General features: G+C 46.6%; 1 protein-coding gene across 6 annotated transcripts in view; it reads right to left on the reverse strand.

Moving 5' to 3' along the window:
• COL7A1 (collagen type VII alpha 1 chain) overlaps window positions 1-18,170 on the reverse strand; it is a 119,854-nt gene that overhangs the window by 91,014 nt on the left and 10,670 nt on the right. For 5 of the 6 annotated variants that reach the window (XM_060271416.1, XM_060271414.1, XM_060271413.1 and 2 more), the window contains exons 4-15: window positions 17,630-17,789; window positions 17,111-17,204; window positions 15,771-15,929; window positions 15,140-15,303; window positions 13,697-13,826; window positions 11,853-11,972; window positions 8,764-8,913; window positions 7,646-7,765; window positions 4,396-4,542; window positions 3,052-3,168; window positions 2,217-2,366; window positions 376-504 (exon numbers count right to left, since the gene is read on the reverse strand). In XM_060271416.1, the coding sequence (XP_060127399.1) occupies window positions 376-504; window positions 2,217-2,366; window positions 3,052-3,168; window positions 4,396-4,542; window positions 7,646-7,765; window positions 8,764-8,913; window positions 11,853-11,972; window positions 13,697-13,826; window positions 15,140-15,303; window positions 15,771-15,929; window positions 17,111-17,204; window positions 17,630-17,789 (1,640 nt within the window). The other variant, XM_060271418.1, reaches the window with a different exon arrangement.

The following is an 18,170-nucleotide window of genomic DNA, read 5'->3' on the forward strand; positions in this document are numbered from 1 at the left end:
GCTTCTACGCACTTCCGGTCATGCGTAGATGCGACTTTTGAAGCCAGCGGCAGCAATTTTTTGTGCCCATAGAAGGGTATATCAGAAGGGGGGGGGGGGGAATGGCCGCCGGCAGGAGAAAATAACGGAGAAAAACGGGAGATGAAGTGATACGGGGGACCACCGGGAAAAGGTAAGTAAAAACGGGGGTTTCCCGGAGAAAACGGGGTACTTGGCAGCTATGATATTGCCCCATTTGCCTTAATGGACCAAATTCTACTGCTTCCCCCCGCATCCCTGCTCCTATCAGCTGAGGATGCAAACTGGATCTTCAATAGGACCAGGACCACTGTGAAGCAATCCCACCCCACAATTCTGCTTCCCCTAGATACTCACCCTGGGTATTGCGCAGCACAACTTTATATGCTGTGGCCCCGGGGACACCCGTCCAGGCCAGTCTGACTCTGTTCCCCAAAGTCTCGGTGACCCTCAAGTCAGAGATGCTGCCCACAGGTTGTGCCACCCCTGCAAGACAAACCACAGCTCAAATGCAAGGAAACCAGTGAGGGAAGCCAAGGTGCCAGTATGACGAGCAGCGGGACCAGCCTGGCTGCACCAGGTTCTCATTACAGGGAAAGCCGTAATTTATTTGCAGCAGAAGGGATGGGGAGGAGGACCCCCTATATTGGACTTTGAACATCAGCAAAAACAAAAAAGCGGCCCACAGCTTAATAATGTACAGATCTGATCAACATGGAAGAGATGCATGCAGAAGGCCAACCAGGGGCCTAGAGCTCCAAGCCGCAGAAAAACAAAGTTTTTCCAGAACGTTATGCAACCAACTTGGCTTAAGAGCCGTGACTGCTGGTGTGGAAGGTTCAAGTCCACAATTCTAGTACTTGATTGGCTGGAGAAAATCATGGGGATTGGTTCCCAAGAGAAAGGGAAACAAAGGCAGCACATGTGAACACCCCAAACCTGCAGAGATCTTGCCTGCCCACCTGCAGGTCTGCTGCCCCTGCTTGAAGTAAACATGTATTGCAGTCAAAGGAACAGGTTGACAAAGAGACTCCTGCCACTTGCATCATCCCTGGCTTTCCAAGCTACAGCCATTCAGCACTTGGAAGCCTAGAAGAGGAAGGCTTGGGCTCTTCCAAGGACCTTAAGCTCCCTGCTCTCTCTCACACCTGACACCCATGGCGAATGAAAGAAACACCCATAAAACACGCTCAGAAGCTTTACTCCAGCATTCCCTAATGTGGTGCCCTCCTACGGGTATTGTTAGACTACAACTCCCATTCATCCCTAAACACTGGCCATGCTGGATGGGGCTGATGGGAGATGCAGTCCAAAACATATGGAGGGCACCAGGTTGAGGAAGGCATCATTAATGTTTATATTGATTCACATCCCGTTTGCTAAAGGTATGTTGAAAGCCAAAAGCATTGCAACACATCTGGGGTAGAAATGTCTACATAATTTTTTGAAAAATTACATTACAGGGAGAACTGTTGATTTCTAATCTTAATTGCAAAGTCACGTCCTGTGAGCAAACATTTTTGGGACAAAAATGAGGGTTTGGTTTCCCAAAGATTCCCCAGCATTTTAGCGTACTTTGCATTGTTTTATTCCCATTCAATACCCCTCTGCATCGGTATATTTTTAAAGGGGGTCTCACCCTCTTCTTAAAAAAACGAGGTGGGGGGCATATTTTCAATGCTTTGTGGTCCAGCCAGTCAGGGGTCATGCAGCCACCAAAATAACATTTTGGCAGCACAGGACCATTCTGTTTTGTTTACATGACAACACCACACACAGAGGAAATGAATTCATTTGCCCTGCTTTTGAAGCCACCGCCCCCATATTATCATCTAAAGTGGGAAGCGCACTTTGGCTTAGTTCTACTTAATTTAAATTAGCTTGCATATTCAGAATTCCACCCTCTAACCATCCAGCTTCTGCAAGGACATTTTCCTTATTTTGATCATTAAAAAAAGCTGCTTCTTCTGTATAAAGGTATAAACACTTCCCAGCACTTTAAACAAAACTCACCCAAAGACAAACATCTCATCAATATGTAGAGCAAGGTTCAGAAGAGGCAGCTTTATCTTAATACCAGCCTACTGCTCAGAGAGATAAACTTGGCAGCTCTACTGCAAGGGCCCTTCCTTCTCTCCAGATGTGAAAGCAAGGTGGCAAGGGCTAAACATGCAGCAAGACATTAATCACTTACTCACCAGTCTCCAAGATGGTAACTGGGGTGGCCACTTCCTTGCCATCATACAAGGTGTAGAGAGTGATGTGGTATTCAGTGCCTGGCTGCAGCCCAGTCAGAGTGTAGCTGTTTTCATTGGTGGGCAGTGTCACAGTCCTGGGGGGCTCCAAACCTGGAGATCAGCACAAGATCACATGTAAGAATGCTAGGGAATTTATGAGCTCTGGTCCGGCTGACCTGATCTGCACCTCCTGGACTAATGTCTGGATTGAAACTTTGTTCTCTACAAGCATTTGCATTTCCCTAACACAGATTTTCTTTCCTTAATGTAGTCAAATGCATTTTTAAAAACACACATATTTTGGAGGGAATTTAGAAATGTGTATTTTGATAGAAAAAAATATACATAAAAGTGTGTAAATAAATATTTACATGTGCATTTTCATGTGGCTTTAAAAAAATAAATAAATTGGAGATTAATGCAAAGATGGAATGGAACAGATTTATAACAGAACACTTGTGGAAATTGCATGCAGCAGAAATAAGTTCGTCAATTCTTAGTCACAGCAATCGTCTGCACATCCAGCCCACCAACTTCATCAGATCTTCCCATTTTGTCCAAACTTTGCAGCAACAACACTATACTCTTTCTCTTAAGCCTTGTTCTATAGAGAGGAGCCTCATGCCTATGGAGGACCCTCAGAGATCATGTCTCAGGAAAATGGCTGGAAAAGAATAATCTTTCACACTCCTTCCCATAAGGAGTGTGTGTGAGACAGCCTCCCCGGTCTACCCACACTGTCTTAGCTTTCCCCACAACCTCCCTTCCACTCATTGCTGAAATCAGGCTGGGTTACCTGTTGCTTTTCTCCATTCCAGCCGATAACCTCGGGCGTTAGGGATGATGTTCCAGGCCAACTGGATAGACGTTGGATCAATAGTGACAATTCTCAGAGTCTGGAGTATAATGGCATCTAAACATAGCAAAGAGAAAGTGGACTCAGGAGGATTGAGACTCTTAGAAAAAGCTTGAGAACCACTCAGTACTCAATACTTCACTTTCCACATATGCCTGTGACTATGGGAGAAGTTCATTTGTGAAGGTGGGTAGGAAGCCAATCTGAATCAAAACACCCACTATGATAAGCTCTGTCACTCTTCAAAAAGGAGGGGCCCAGCTGGGCTTTGCCTTTGAGATGCATAATGGGATCTTGCCACACACCCACACAAACCAATCTTCACTGCAGTATCTCATTCAATCTTCAGCAGATTTGCAACACTGCACTGTATTTTGCATTCCTCTCCCCCTTTTGAATACAGTCATACATTGGTTGCTGAAGAGAATCTGTTCTGGAAGTCCATTTGACTTCCAAAAATGTTCAACAACCAAGGCGTAGCTTCCTGCACTCAATCGGAAACCGTGGAAGCCACATCAGAGGTTCGGCTCTGGAACACTGAAAAACAGTGGTTTGCGGCGTTCGGGAGCCAAAACGGACAAGTACCAAGGCGTTCAACAACCAAGGTACAACTGTATTGGTGTGAGGGGAGGGGGGTGAGCTGGTAATCAAACTTGCACCACAAAACTGTTAGGATTTTAAGTAGCTGATGCTGGCTAGTGTGATTGGTATAAATCACATGAGATGTCTGAGAAGAGTGTGGGAACGGAAGACTGTCTTATCTCTTTCATCTGCAAGTGTTATTGGACTGTACTTTGATTTTTGCTATATGCTTTCGGTTTTCTGACAGAGTTTGGAGAACACAGACGTGATTATGGATTCTCTGTATATAATGTGAATAAAACGTAGTTTAGATCTACGGATGTTTCCTTCTTCTAGCTGTGTGATGCCAGAAGACTTGTGTGCACTTCTCATATGAGAAGTGTCGCAGACAGGCACTCTGGACTAGTGAAGGGACATGCCATTCCAGAGACATGCCTACTGGGAGATGCTCGAAGGTACTGGGGGTCTGCCGTCCCTCCAGGAGCGTCTGCCAACAAGAACTGTGCCCTGAACAATTCTGGTACCTCTTCTGTAAAGCTAGTTTAAACTTGAGTCATCGCATTATAAATGGAATGCTGAACAGACCAATAATTATTAAACCACAGGCCTTACTTTGCCTGGCCAATACTAGCACAATTTCCTGCTAATAACAACAATAAAACAAACAAACCACAAATACTCCCTCGGGCACACAACACACACCAGTTCTCCTCCTGATGGAGGCTTTTGGCCCTTCCACCTGCCCAAAGACTGGAGCAACAGTCACCAGGTAATCACTATCAGGCTGCAGTCCGGTCAACAAGAAGGAGCTTTTGCTGGGATCCACATCAGCTCTCTGCACATCCTGACCTGAGAAAGCACAGAACAAAAAACAAAAGTTGACAGCAAAGTATTTACTGCATGCGGAGATGAACCTTAGAGTGGTCTGCATTCAAATGGCCTGCGGACATCTCACACTTGGCTTAATTTGGGGGGGGGGGGAGAAGACTATCTACTAAGTTAATCTTCACAGGGACATAGGAAATTCTAAGAAAACAGAAATGAAAGGATGGTCCCTAGCAGAGAGGATGCCATCAGCAGTATCCCTGAAAGTGACCAATGTCCCACCTAAACCTGTACAGCTGTCTTCATGGACACACATCAATACTGAGTAGCAACAATAACAAGGAAAAAAGTGCCCCTGGAACAAACTGATTATTTTACAATATATATTGTATCCTGGATCCTGGATCCTGTCCATTTCACAAAGGGTCAAGCGTGGTGGAAGATAAAAAAAGAAGAAACTTAAAATATTTCACACAGAACTACAAAGGACTAACCCACTTGTTAAATGAACTCAGAGGTGTTAAAAATAAATGATCAACATCGGAAATGTTTTATTGGGACTATTGGGACCAATTAAGAAATGCAGTACAATATTAGATCATCACTCCCTGAACCTCAGAGCATGGGAAGCCATCCAAAGATGTATAATTTGGCATTAAGTTTGGCTTTTTTATTGTATTAATTTGGAATGTTTTAATGTGGTTTTTACTGGATTGTTAAAATGTAAAAATTAATAAATATATTTTTTTTAAAAGAAAAAAAAGTGTGGTGGCTTAGGTGAGCAGTGGAGCAGAGCTCTGGACTCCGGCATTTCTGACCCAAGTGCAACACTCTCCATCAACTAACTCACAAGGGCTCCCAGCAATGCATGGAATGGCTACAGTCAATAGATGGAATGAGTTAACAAGAGAACTGGAACCCAACAGTGACGCAACAGATCCTGCGAATTGGTTCTGGGTTATCCACTTTACCTAGTGTGACCACATATGCAGATGTGGTACCATATTTCATGATAAAGTTTCAGATAAAACAGCATTTGAATGCTGCTTTAAATGGAAGATAATTATATAATGACAAAGTTATGAATTATGTAATTTATTATATAATATCACCATGATGTAATTAAGATATGAATTATATAATTAATTAGGATGTAATATAGTACTTTTGATTGCTGACATTCTTTTTTTAAAACCTGAGATTTTGACAGCTTGTTGGAACAGTTAACACTGCTGGTTATTGTTCAGGTTCTAGAGCTGTGGAGCACGAGACTTTTTATCTCAGGGTTGTGGGTGAAAGATCCCCACATTGCGGAGGGTTGAACTAAATGACCTTTGTGTCCCCTTCCAACTCTATAATTCTATGATTCTACGATCCAGAGTAATTTCTGCTTCCTCGTGGGATTATGAAAGTTTACCCGTTAAAAGGGTTGAGGAGACTGGCTTCCAATAAAGGCAAGATCAGAGGCTAATAAGCTAAAAAACACACAAACTAAAACACATGTGAAACACAACTTTGTTAATGTATTCAGAAACGTTTATCCGAGTGTTTGCTTTAATTTTAATTTTATGTAATTGTTGCATCCCATATGCTCTTTTGTAAACAATGCAACCATGTTAAATAGTTTAAAGATGAACATGAATAAAAACTATGTTACAAAAAAACACACACCACGTCAGCATTCTACATGTCTGAATAGGCTTGACTAAACAAAAATGTTTTTAATAGGCACCAAAAACAGTACAGTGAAAGTGCATGCCTGATGTCAATAGGCAGGGAGTTCCAAAGGGTAGGTGCTGCCACACTGTGCAAGGAAAGTCCCACATAGAGTGCACTTGCATAATAAGGCTAACACATATCTAGAATAACTTTTATAGTCATGTATCCTACATTGACTTCTGCCAACCTAGCAGTTCAAAAGCACGTCAAAGTGCAAGTAGATACCGTGTTTCTCATATTATAAGACATGTCTTATATTTATTTTTTCCTCAAAAAAACACACTATGGCTTATTTTCAAGGGATGTCTTATTTTTTTCCTTCTCCTCCTGCCGCGGCCGGCATTGCTCCTGCGCCTATCACTATGTCTTATTTTCGGGGTATGTCTTATATTCCTTGAATGCTTAGAAATCCTGCTATGGCTTATTTTATGGGTATGTCTTAAAATATGAGAAACAGGGTAAGTACAGCAGGAAGGTAAACGGCGTTTCCATGTGCTGCTCTGGTATGCCAGAAGCCGCTTAGTCATGCTGGCCACATGACCTGGAAGCTGTACGCCGGCTCCTTCGGCCAATAACGCGAGATGAGCGCCACAACCCCAGAGTCGGTCACGACTGGACCTTTACCTTTGTCCCACATTGAGTGAGTCTTCATATGCAGTTTAAGCTCGCAACTTAAGTGGGGGTTATGTTCCGGGGATCGTGCCTTAAGCCAAAATTGCATATAGTCAAAACACACTAGGTGCAATGGTTGGTGAGAATGTTAAAGTCTCTCTCCCCCCCCCCCGGGATGTCTACCCACTTTAATTTTATGCCACGCACATAAAGCTGAATGTACACAAGTTTAATGAGCTTAAGTTGTGAGCTTACTGTTTATGTTTAGTATCATTTTGGTTTTTGATAAATGATAGACATACTTTTTACACAGACACACAAAGCTTCTTTGTGTGTGTGTGTGTGTGTGTGTGTGTGTGTAGTTGTTTGAACCAGTCACTTGCTTCGTTTTTAGCCAGTCATCTGATTAAGCCCTAGGCCAAGCCACTTTGAAGTCTTGTTCTGAACCGCTACGATCAACACATTTGCTACCCAAACCACCTCCCGCACTTTTCCATATTCATCCGCAAAAAACCTTCAAATATACCTATTGAATTAAACAATTGCACCCCTCTTTTCTGGCAGCTGAAACACCATCATCTCACAAATAGTGCTATTTGCAAAGTGAAATTACCCCTGTGTTTTCATAAGGCATCATTACAGTTGATTAGGTCCCACTGGGCATGTAAAAAAGTGTATTTTCATAGCATCCTGGGACAGTCACGTAGTCACAGTGAGAGATCTGACTGATCATGCTGTGCTCTGGCATCCTGATATTGGAGCACAGGAAGAAAATGGATCAGCTGAGCAGACATACCTGAGAGGAGGCCCCAGGTAACACGGTATCCCGTTGCTCCACTCACCCCCCGCCAGGTCACCAGCATGCCCTGGGAGGAGATGTTCAAGGCAGACAGTTGTTGCACTCCTGACAAACCCACTGAGGATAGAGAAGGGGGGGGGACCAACACTGAAAAATGTGGTGACATTCCATGTTCATTAGATGTGCCATTTACCAGTAATCCTACAGTCTAGATCAGGCACCCCCAAACTGCAGCCCTCCAGATGTTTTGGCCTACAACTCCCATGATCCCTAGCTAACAGGACCAGTGGTCGGGGAAGATGGGAATTGTAGTCCAAAACATCTGGAGGGCCGAAGTTTGGGGATGCCTGGTCTAGATGCTGGTGCACCACAACCTCGCAGAATTAATTCTTAATTAACTGCAGTGCAAACTGAATGAAGGGAATGGTTCCCAGTATTTACAACTGTATTTTAAACATGGTGCATATTTAAAAGCATGCACCAAATAATATCTAAAGCGGGATGCCTCCTCTGATCTAAAATATCTGTTTAAAACCCTCAGCTAAAGATAAATAGGCAGTCTTGATTGAAGAGTTCTACAAGCCCTGTCCACCTACATCTCTCAAAATCTACAAACTCATCCAAAACATGGGAGAGACTACAATTCCTTAGGAACTCATTGGGGCCAGGTTTAGGGACAAGCAACTTTGGTGATTGTCTGGGGCAACTTGGGGTTGCCTGTCCATGCACTGGCCACTCAACTGCTTAAGTAAATAATGCAAACAATTCATATAGCAAAAATAAGTACCGGTTTACAGATCCCAACATGCAGATTTATCACCTTAGGAAACAAGGATGAATCATGGCTGTGGGTCGTGCATCCAAAGTTGTGAAATGGGCAACGGATGCAATAAAAATTAAAGTGTTTCATAAATACAATAAGAAAATGAACATATTAAAAACACAATGATTGACAGAATCTCTGGCCAAGGAAATTATTTCTACTTGCAGGGGGGGGGGGATGTAAAAATCAAAGCATGGATACAATCTTCGTTTGCAAGTAGAGAAATACATGAGAGCCATCTCTCTTTTCCCAGTTTTCCAGGTCTGATGGTCTTAACTGAGATGGGACTTACATGTTCGGCCGTTGATCACGGCAGGTGCCACTGTCTGACGGGGGTAGATTGGGTAGAGTGTGATCATATAGTCAGTGTTGGGGCGAAGGTTGCTGAGCAAAGCTGAAGTAGCACTGGGCCCAAGACTGATCTCCTCGGGCTGAGTTTCACCTTTGATTGGAAACGAACAAGGAGAATTTCAGGGACACAAATAACAGAAGTGTGAAGGCACACAGCATTACCAAAGATACCACACATAAATGACATCATTGGTTATGTGAGGTGCTTCTTATTTCAAAACACTGCTGGCAAACAAGTCCTCACTGGTCCTTTTATTTTTGGAATTTTAAGCTAATGGCCCGCATATAGTCAAGAACACGACCAAGCATGGGCGTAGGCAGGGGGGCCAGTTGCCACCCCTAGCCTAGAAGCAGGGCCGCTGGTGGCCAGCTTGCCCCGCTGCCCGGTGCCGTCTCCCTTCTCCCTGGCTGGCTGTGGGGCGGGTGGAGGGAAAGCCAGCCAAACGCTTTGCGCGGCTCTGGGGCTTTCCCTCCACCCGCCCCACAGCCAGCCGGCTAGAAGGGACGTCTCCCTTCTCCCTTGCTGGCTGTGGGGCGGGTGGAGGGACTGCCAGCTTTCCCTCCACCCACCCCGGCGATCGCAGAGGGGGAGGAGGGGATCGGAACAGCCCGATTTCGGGCTGATCCTGGCGCCCCCTCGCCCCTGAACTACCATGGCTTTCCTTGCCCCACTGTGGCCCCTCTCCCCGTGCCTTGGCCCCGCCCCTTGCCCCTTGCCCCCCCCTAATTTTGATCCTGGCTACGTCCCTGCGACCAAGTCTAATGACTGAAAGGTGAAGAGATTCACAGCTCTAAGTCAAAGCACCCACGCTGACCTGAGGGGCACATACATACTGAAGTCACTGCAGGGGCACCTCTGCTTCTTTCAGAATATTCCTTCATCTTCAATACGTAATAGAATATGCATCCCAGTTTCATGATGCAACCCAAACTTTTAATTTGGTGGCCATGTCAGCTTCTATGTGATATTATGGAGGGTAAAACTATACGTGGTTATGTTTTACCTCTGCATACCCATTGCTGGGAATCACAGGTAGGGAGAATGCTGCAGCACTCAGGTCCTGAGGGCTGGACTAGATGGGTTCCTGGCCTGATCCAGCAAGGCTCCTCCTATGCTCTTATGATCTTCCATCCATTTCCTGGAGGAATCTATAGCCTATTTGAGAATCCAATCAATCCACATGTGGACACCCAAGAAGACACACTGGAGGGCTGTGCAGGTTCAGAGAGGGTCTTTGCCTATGGTAAATACTCCCTAGTCTTACAGGTTCATGGTGGAGGGTCAAACTGTCCCCTCCAAGTCCCACCTAGGCAACACTTCCTGAGCAACAGATGGTATGCATGTGAGAGAGAAAATGTCTGCAGGGCCGTCTCAAGCTGGTCAGGCGCCCTGGCGCGGAGATCGCTCCAGCGCCCCCGCCCTGGTGGGCGGGCGCAGTATGGCTTCCGCGTAGCTTTGCCGCGCAGCGCCCTCCTGCCGGCCCCGTGCCCCACGCCACCGAGACTACCCCTAGAGCTGGGCCTGAATGTCTGTGTGCTTGGCTGATGGCAGCAGGTAGAGGTGGTCCATTTGGTTGGAGTCCATCCCTGCCCCACCATGAATTCTTGTATGTCCACTTGTTTATGTCGGCATCTCTCAAATTAGCAGCAGATACACACATCTCTGAGTTTCTGGATCACTGCAGCCAATAAACCACCGGGCAGGGACCTGAGCACATTTCACCGGGGCTGAAAATGCCAGGGGTGACCTCTCCAACAATGATAGACAAAGGACTTGTGGGGGACGCCATGGGTAGACATGGTTTGGTTCCACTGTGGCTGACGCTGCAGCCGTTTGGCTCCTGCATGTTTGGGCCACGCAGAGCCAAACAGCAGCCCAAGCGGTGGCTGCTTCTGCTGAGCTCAGCAGCATGTTGGTGCCCACAGGGCCAGCATTCTCTGCATTGCCATGGCAACAGGTGTGGCCACCCAGTGGGTGAGGCTCTGGGAGATCTGCCAGGGCTCTGAGCACTGGGATGGCTGCAGGCTGGGGAGGGGCAGCTCCAGGTGCAGCTTCCAACAGGCACAAAACACAGGAAATGGTAGAGGGAATCTTCCAAACAGCCTCCACTCCCCCCAAGCCTGGACTCTCTCTCTCTCAGCACAACCTAAACTGTGGCAGCAACGCACATGTATTGCGACACTCGGGCACACAGGGCGATGCTCAGGCAGCACGTTCACAGCTGCACAGAGAGACTCCAAACACTGGCACAAGCTGTTCCTCCACCCCACGCTGTCCCAAGGCCTTGTTTTCAAGCTGTGCTGTTACAGAAAGCGTAAGCCACAAGAGCGGGGCTGAGCTGTGCTTCTGCAACTCCAGCGTGGCTCAGCTTCTCTCTTCCGAACACTAGCCTGCCTTCCACCAATAAGCACTGCTTGCCCTCCTGCTGCAGCTGGAGCATTGAAAGGCAAGGAAAACATGACAACAGGACCCACCCAACAGCCACAATGGCTATGTTCTATCTCCACTGTCAGAGGCAAGGTGTCTTTGAATCACAGGTGGGCAGAGCACTATTGCACTCGGGGCCTGCTTGCAAGCTTTCTGCAGCCATCTGGTTGGCCATTGTGAGAACAGGATGCTGCACTAGATGGGCCATGGGCCTGATCCAGCAGGCTCTTCTTACATTCTTATCCTGGATATAAAAACAGGAGGCATTCTAAAGATTTTCCAGAGTTGCTTCTCAGTATCCTCTTAAAACCAAATTAGCTTATAACCTATGACCGCTGCCCAGAGCCCATGTTGCCTCCTGTTCTTGGCAACAATTCAAGCACAACATCATCACCCTCAGCATTTACTCTGCTTAGTTGCCAGCTGCTTAAGGGGTGGGTGGGAAATGCTGTGTCCAATGATGGTTTAAAATGCAGGTGAAAGCAGCAGCCTTTCAGCTCTTGAAAGAGTTCAGAGTCAATCTTACAGTTGTTCTGCAGCGCTTCTACCTAACAACAGGACTGATTGGTATTTCTGCCAACCCTGCCATAATCTTCACTCACCTCTGCCCAGGTACGTGAGCCTGTAGCCCTGTAGGGTACCCAAACCAGGGGCCCATGACAGCCTAAGGAAGGAGGGTCCTGCATCCAACACTTGGAAATTTGCCACTCCAGACACAGCCTCTGTAAGAGAAAGAAGATATGCCTGTGTGCTCTTCATGTGGGACTGAGACACACAGTGGGTGCAAGGTGAAAGGACGGTGGGTGCCTCAGTTACCAGCGGGTGCTGAGAGGAGACTAACAATAGGAGTTTGCAAAGTCAAGAGAAAGAGTGAGCAACTGAGGGACACCAAAGGCCAACATACAACTCTTGTCATAAGCTAACGTAGGTGAGTCGTGCTCCCTGCATTTCAGATCGTCTCAATCTGAGCTGCTATATCCACCACAACCTAGAGTTAAGAGCTGTGTGGGATGCACAAATGAGGATATGATATATTCTATCAATAGCCTCCCCATTGCTACCATCAGTTACAAAATCCAAGATGGTAGCACAAATATATAATATACAGTGGGACCTTGGTTTAAGAACAGCTTAGTTTATGAACAACTTGGATTAAGAACGCTGCAAACCCAGAAGTAGGTGTTTTGGTTTATGAACTTTGCCTTGGAAGCAGAACATGTTTCGCTTCCTGTTGAGTGTGTTCCACTTGTAAATTGAGTCCCCCGCTGCTATGGGAAAGCACGCTTTGGTTTAAGAACACTTTGGTTTAAGAACGGACTTCCAGAACCGATTAAGTTTGTAAACAAGGTACCACTTTGTGTGTGTGTGTGTGTAAAACAACATTCAGCAATAGACCCTGAACACAGTTAAGTCGATAAAAACAAATGATAGAATCACAGAACTGTAGAGTTGGGAGGGACCACAAGGGTCATCTAGCCCAACCCCCTGCAGTACAGGAATCTGTACTTTATAACCTGTCCTTCCTTCCCAAAGCGAGTCATAACAGCAATAAAACTACTGTGCATAAAAACCATTTAAGACATCGCTGGTAATGACACAGTTGGTACCTGCAGTGTAAATATAACACAACAGTGGCAACTTGGATTTTAAAAGCACCAGTTAAAAGAACAGCTCATGAGCATCACAAAAGTTGTACAAAACCAGATTCAACTAATATTTAAGGAGGCCCAGGGAAATAAAAAGGTCTTTGCCAAAGGGACATGTAAGTAGGAGCTAGGTAAGCCTATCTGGGGAGCATATTCCAAGCATGGGGTGCCACAGCCCAAAAGACACAGCCATCAGTACCTAACTTCAGAAGGTGCAGGCACCCAGAGAAAGGTCTCCAATGATGAACTCAGTGTACATACAAGGTGCATGTGAGCTCTAAAAAGGAGGGAAGCAGCAGGTGGATCTGGAGCCTGACACCCAAGACCCAAGGTTTCTGTATTAATGGTGGTGCCAAGATCAAAAGTAATGTCAGCCTCAATAATTGTGGGTTGCATACAAATATAGTCCAACTCAGAGTAGGCCCATTAAAATAAATGGACATTTAATGGGTTTCCTCTGAGTGAAATTTAGTTGGATACAACTCCTTACATTTTTCCTCCCTGAGTCTCCTCAAAAATAGGCTACAACTGCACAGACTAAGCACCATTCATTGAACCCCCTATTGCTGCAATTGTCCCAAATGCGGCCTCTTCACACACTCACATACCAACTACCATATTCCTACACAGAAAGCAATTCTCACACAGGAAAATGCACAAAGCCCACATGCACGGCACGTGTGCCTTGCACACAAGGAAACCCAAACGAATCACGTTCTTGTGAAGAGTCACACATAAACAGGAAGTCTCAAAGAAGTCGTGGAAATGTGGGGTTATCAGAGGCAGAAGTCATTACTCACGAGTACGTCCTTTGCCGGACACGGATTCTCCAATGCTGTTGGCATACTGAGCAATAACAGTCACCAGGTAATCTGTGCCTCCCCTCAAACCACGTAGCACGGTACTCGTCTCACCAGGTCCCAAACTAACCTGTCCAATAGCAAGAATGAATGGGGAAAAATAGCTTCAGATAGTATGAAGAATGCACCAGTCCCTAGTCATGTGTGACAAAAACACTCGTATCCATTTTAACTGTGTGCACATGAGGGAGGAAGCCATGACTGCCAGTGGCCTCCTATAACATAGAGAACTATGTGTGGGACTTCTTACACTAAATTAGCACCTGGACAGTAAAGCCTGGGGGAAGCAGCTAAAGGGCTACAACAGAAGACAGGTAGAGGGAGAACCTTGAGTTTCAACTGGAGCAATAGTGCTGAGGGAGGAATGTCTAACCTAGCCTTTGCCAACCTGGTGCCCTCCAGGTCTTTCAGACCCAAACTCCCACCGGCTAGCTCCTAACAGGAGTTGGCCCCAAACATCTGGAAGGCACCAAGCCCGGGTTAACCCATTCTTCTTCACTGGTTTCCTTATCTCTATCCAATCACACAAACTCCCCAATGTGGGGGGGAACACAGGCAAGATCAATGGACCTCTCTATTTTCTCTCTCTCTGTGGAGTTAACTGTAGGTTGTAAGGGAAGGCATCTAAACTGGGTAAATGGTGCAAAGGTAAAATGTAAATGCACACACACAGCTCTGGTCAAGTTTATTCCTGGGTGCTTAAAAAAGTAAAATTTCCATAAATTCTGAAGCCATTTCATTCCCCCCCCCCACCCCAGGGAAGATGGCAATATGTAGGGATGGCTGGACTGAAATATCTGCAACATTTACTTCCTAATCAACCCTAGGTTTAAACCTCCGGAGGGCAGGGGTAACAACATAAAATGCATCATTTATGTTTTAAGCTACAATCTAAGCCTTCCTTACACTGGGCTTGGGGAGGAGGGCTTGGACTGAACAGAGATGTTGTTTGGCTCGCTTCTGCCAGCTGAGCTGGCCTCTTTCTGGTTGCTGCCGGTGGACTGACAGACACAAGTGTCACTCTGTCAGCGCAGATTTCCCCGCTTCTGCCTGCCAAACATGCAGCCAGGCGGAAAAACCTGCTGGCAGTATCCAGAAAGCGCTAAAACAGGGTGTTCCAAGAGAAGGACTGAGCTAGTCCGGGATCTGCTGGCTCCCAAGCTGCTCTCACAGCCAGCACTGGGTTGGAGTTGGGCCCATTCCATGCATCCGCTCCAGGCTTTCCCTGCCCTTTCCCCGCCATGAGTGGCCAGGCTGTGGGTGTGGTGCTGGCTCCCACCACTCCACAGGGTCCCCATCAGCAGGGAGTTAGGATTAGCCTGCCTTTTGTGATTTACAGCTAGGTAAAGACACCTAGGACTGCACTGAAAGGGGAAGGCTCACCTCCTGCATCTCAGCTGTTATTTGCTGCCCCAAGCCTGTGAGAGGCACATACTGGACTTTGTAGCCTGTTACAGGACCACCAGCCGCCGTCCAGCGGATCCTCAGCATATCTGTTCCCTGCTCCAGGAAGACCAAATTCGAGGGGCCACCATATGTCTCTGTACCTTAAAGTGGAGGGGAGGAAACAGAGAGAATAAATCAAGATCCTTGCTAGCACATGCAGCTCACCACAGGCCCAGAAGGTAAGGTGAGCAAAGGCCAGGAATTTCAGAAAAGCAGTTCCTCCCTCTCCCCCCCCCCAACCCACACACACAAAAAAAGGCTGAAAGGATTTGTAGAATGATGAGCAACTTATGTTGACACCAGCAAGCACTGGAGGGTAAGAAGATTGAATGCTACCCACCCGCAGGGTGAGGTTAAACCAACACTGAGCTTAGGTCAGGGTTCCTGGTGGAGTATCACATTGATTAGATCAGGAGCTTCCTCCAGGATTTGCTGATGCATTTCCATGGAAACAGGGCAGGCTGGGAATTAACCCCTTGCAACCCTTGCCAGAGAGAGAGAGAGAGAATCAGGACCGAAGCAGCATTCAAAGCCGAGCGGCACCTGCACCCCACCCCGAACCTTTTACCTGCCGGCTGTAGGATGCCTCCGGTGCTGGTGCACACCCTCCGCGACACCAGCGGCAAGAGAGTTGAGAGGATTTTAAAGTCAGTGACAAAGAAGAAATAATCCTCTGTGGGGGTGGAAGCCACTTTGGTCAGCTCGCTGCTGTCCGCGTTCTTGATGCCTGAGTGGGAAACAGAGGACTCTGGTAGCAATTGTCTTCAACCACCTTTAGACCTACATTTGTGGTTTCCTAACCCTCTGTCTTTTCCATGCACTGGAGTGTTGGGTCCTCTCTGTGCACAGTCCTGGATACATAATGGCCCTTGATTACAGGTTAAGGCAAGAACATAGGAAATCTGAATATCGGTCACTCTAGCTCAGTATTGTTTGCAGTGAAGGGCAGATGATTATTGCCTACAATGAGCAGGCAGCTACTCTCTAGTCTCAGACAGAGGAGATTCTCATTCCTCAATTCCTCTCATTCCAGGAGCTGAAACTTGGACCTTCTGCATCCAAAGCAGATGTTCTACCACCAAGCTACAGCCCTCCCCTAGCCACCATGTGAGCACTTTAAGTAGAGGGCTGCTGTACAGACAGTGCCTGCAACCCTCACAAGGACTGTGCCAATTTCTCTCCTAATTGTAATGGACCCAAACAGGCTAGCATTGTACGATGCAGCCAACACTGCAACACAAGATATTTCATGGCTTGTTGAAGAAGGGACAATTGCACGTGTTCAACATTCAAAATCATATGCATAGCTGTCAAGTTTTCCCTTTTCTCGCGAGGACGCCTATTCAGCACAAGGGAATTTCCCTTTTAAAAAAGGGAGAACTTGACAGCTGTGATCATATGTGATTTATTAATCCACTGTTGAGATAGAACATTTGGGGTTTATTTTTTTTTAAAAAGTTTCTTATTAGTTTTTTTTTTGAAAATGTTAAAAGCATAATATGAGCCTTGATGGATCAGACGAATGGCCCATCTAATCCAGCATCCTGCTCTCACAATAGCCAACCACTTCCACATGTTCACCCCAGGTGCATGTGCCTTCTGTGAGAGGGAAGATTGCCAGGGATAACAAAACTAGGAGGCTCATCACCTGCTTGCAAAGTACTTGTTCCCTACCTAGGCCTCCTCATGTGGCAAGTAGGAACTGGTATGTAGGTGATGCTGGTATGTTAACCAGCATCACCCACCGAGCTCTGCTTTTTCATACAGAGAACCAGCGGCAGGGTGAAGGAGCCAGAGATTACCGGAAGATACGACTGTATGGGGGATGGAGGAAGGGAGAAGTTCTCACGAATGCTGTCCTTCCTGGGTCCCAATCTCTCGTGGGACCTGAATGCAGTAGCCACTCACCCACAGCAAAGACTTTAATGCCTTGATCCTTCAGCTTTGCAGCTGCCCCCTCGACTTCATCCTGAGACTTTCCATCTGTGATGAGGATGCAGATCTGATGCGGAGAAGGGAAAGTTATAAGCCATGGAGGTACCCTCAACAAGGAGTTGTAGCAAAGTGCCTCTTTCTGAATTTACATTGGTGCAAACTTTTTGGATCCTTCACCTAAGCTGGGTGGCTCAGATGCAGGGGGAATGGTGAGGGGTTGCCACATGCGACCTATTTTAAGGGAATGTGCATCATCATAGCCTGGGGGTAGCCTCCCGCCCCTTCTGTCTCTCTCAACCTTCCCAAAGACGGTGATAGCTAATTATTCGGCTTCATAACATGCATGCTCCAACAGTGCCAGAACCCAAAAGAGAGGTCACCAGGAGGCTAAGAAGTCCCACCAGCATATTACCCTGCTGCTTTGTCCATTGACTTCCCACCCATCCAGCCACCCTTCTCTCTGATCTAGCGGAAGAAACTCTCTCATGGTACCTTTGGAACATTAGGCCGGATCTGACCGGCTCCGAAGAAGTTATCTGCCACATGGCGAAAGCCTGCCCCTGTCCGCGTGTTCCCAGACTTGTAGGCCATCTCTCGGACAGCCCTCATCACCGCTGTCCCATTGCGGTATGTGGAGAACGTGAACTCAGTCCTGGGGTCAAAACGAAAGGAAAGGTCAGGGGAGGAGGCAGGAGCAGAAGTCACAGGACCTGCCAGCCCATCTCTTGAGTGGAATCCACTGAATAAGCCACTACTTCTTTGTGCATCACCAAAGAGTTTTTCAGAAATTCCCAGTGGTGCTCTTAAGGTGTTTCTCCAGGTGTAAGTGGAATGGTTGGCTCTTCAGAAAAGGAAAATGAGGCCATGCTGTGAATCCAGGTTTCTTTTATATTTGAACAAAGAGCTAAAGTCTCAAGGGGTGGGGGTTTGAAAGTGAAAAAAAGATACCCCAGCCATTTTTAGAGCCAGCTTAAGCTATTACTATTATCACCGTTACTTACTGAATTTGTATAATGCCCTTCATCCAAAGACC

Source organism: Zootoca vivipara, chromosome 2 (genome assembly GCF_963506605.1).
Source record: "Zootoca vivipara chromosome 2, rZooViv1.1, whole genome shotgun sequence".
In the NCBI taxonomy this organism is placed as follows: Eukaryota; Metazoa; Chordata; class Lepidosauria; order Squamata; family Lacertidae; genus Zootoca; species Zootoca vivipara.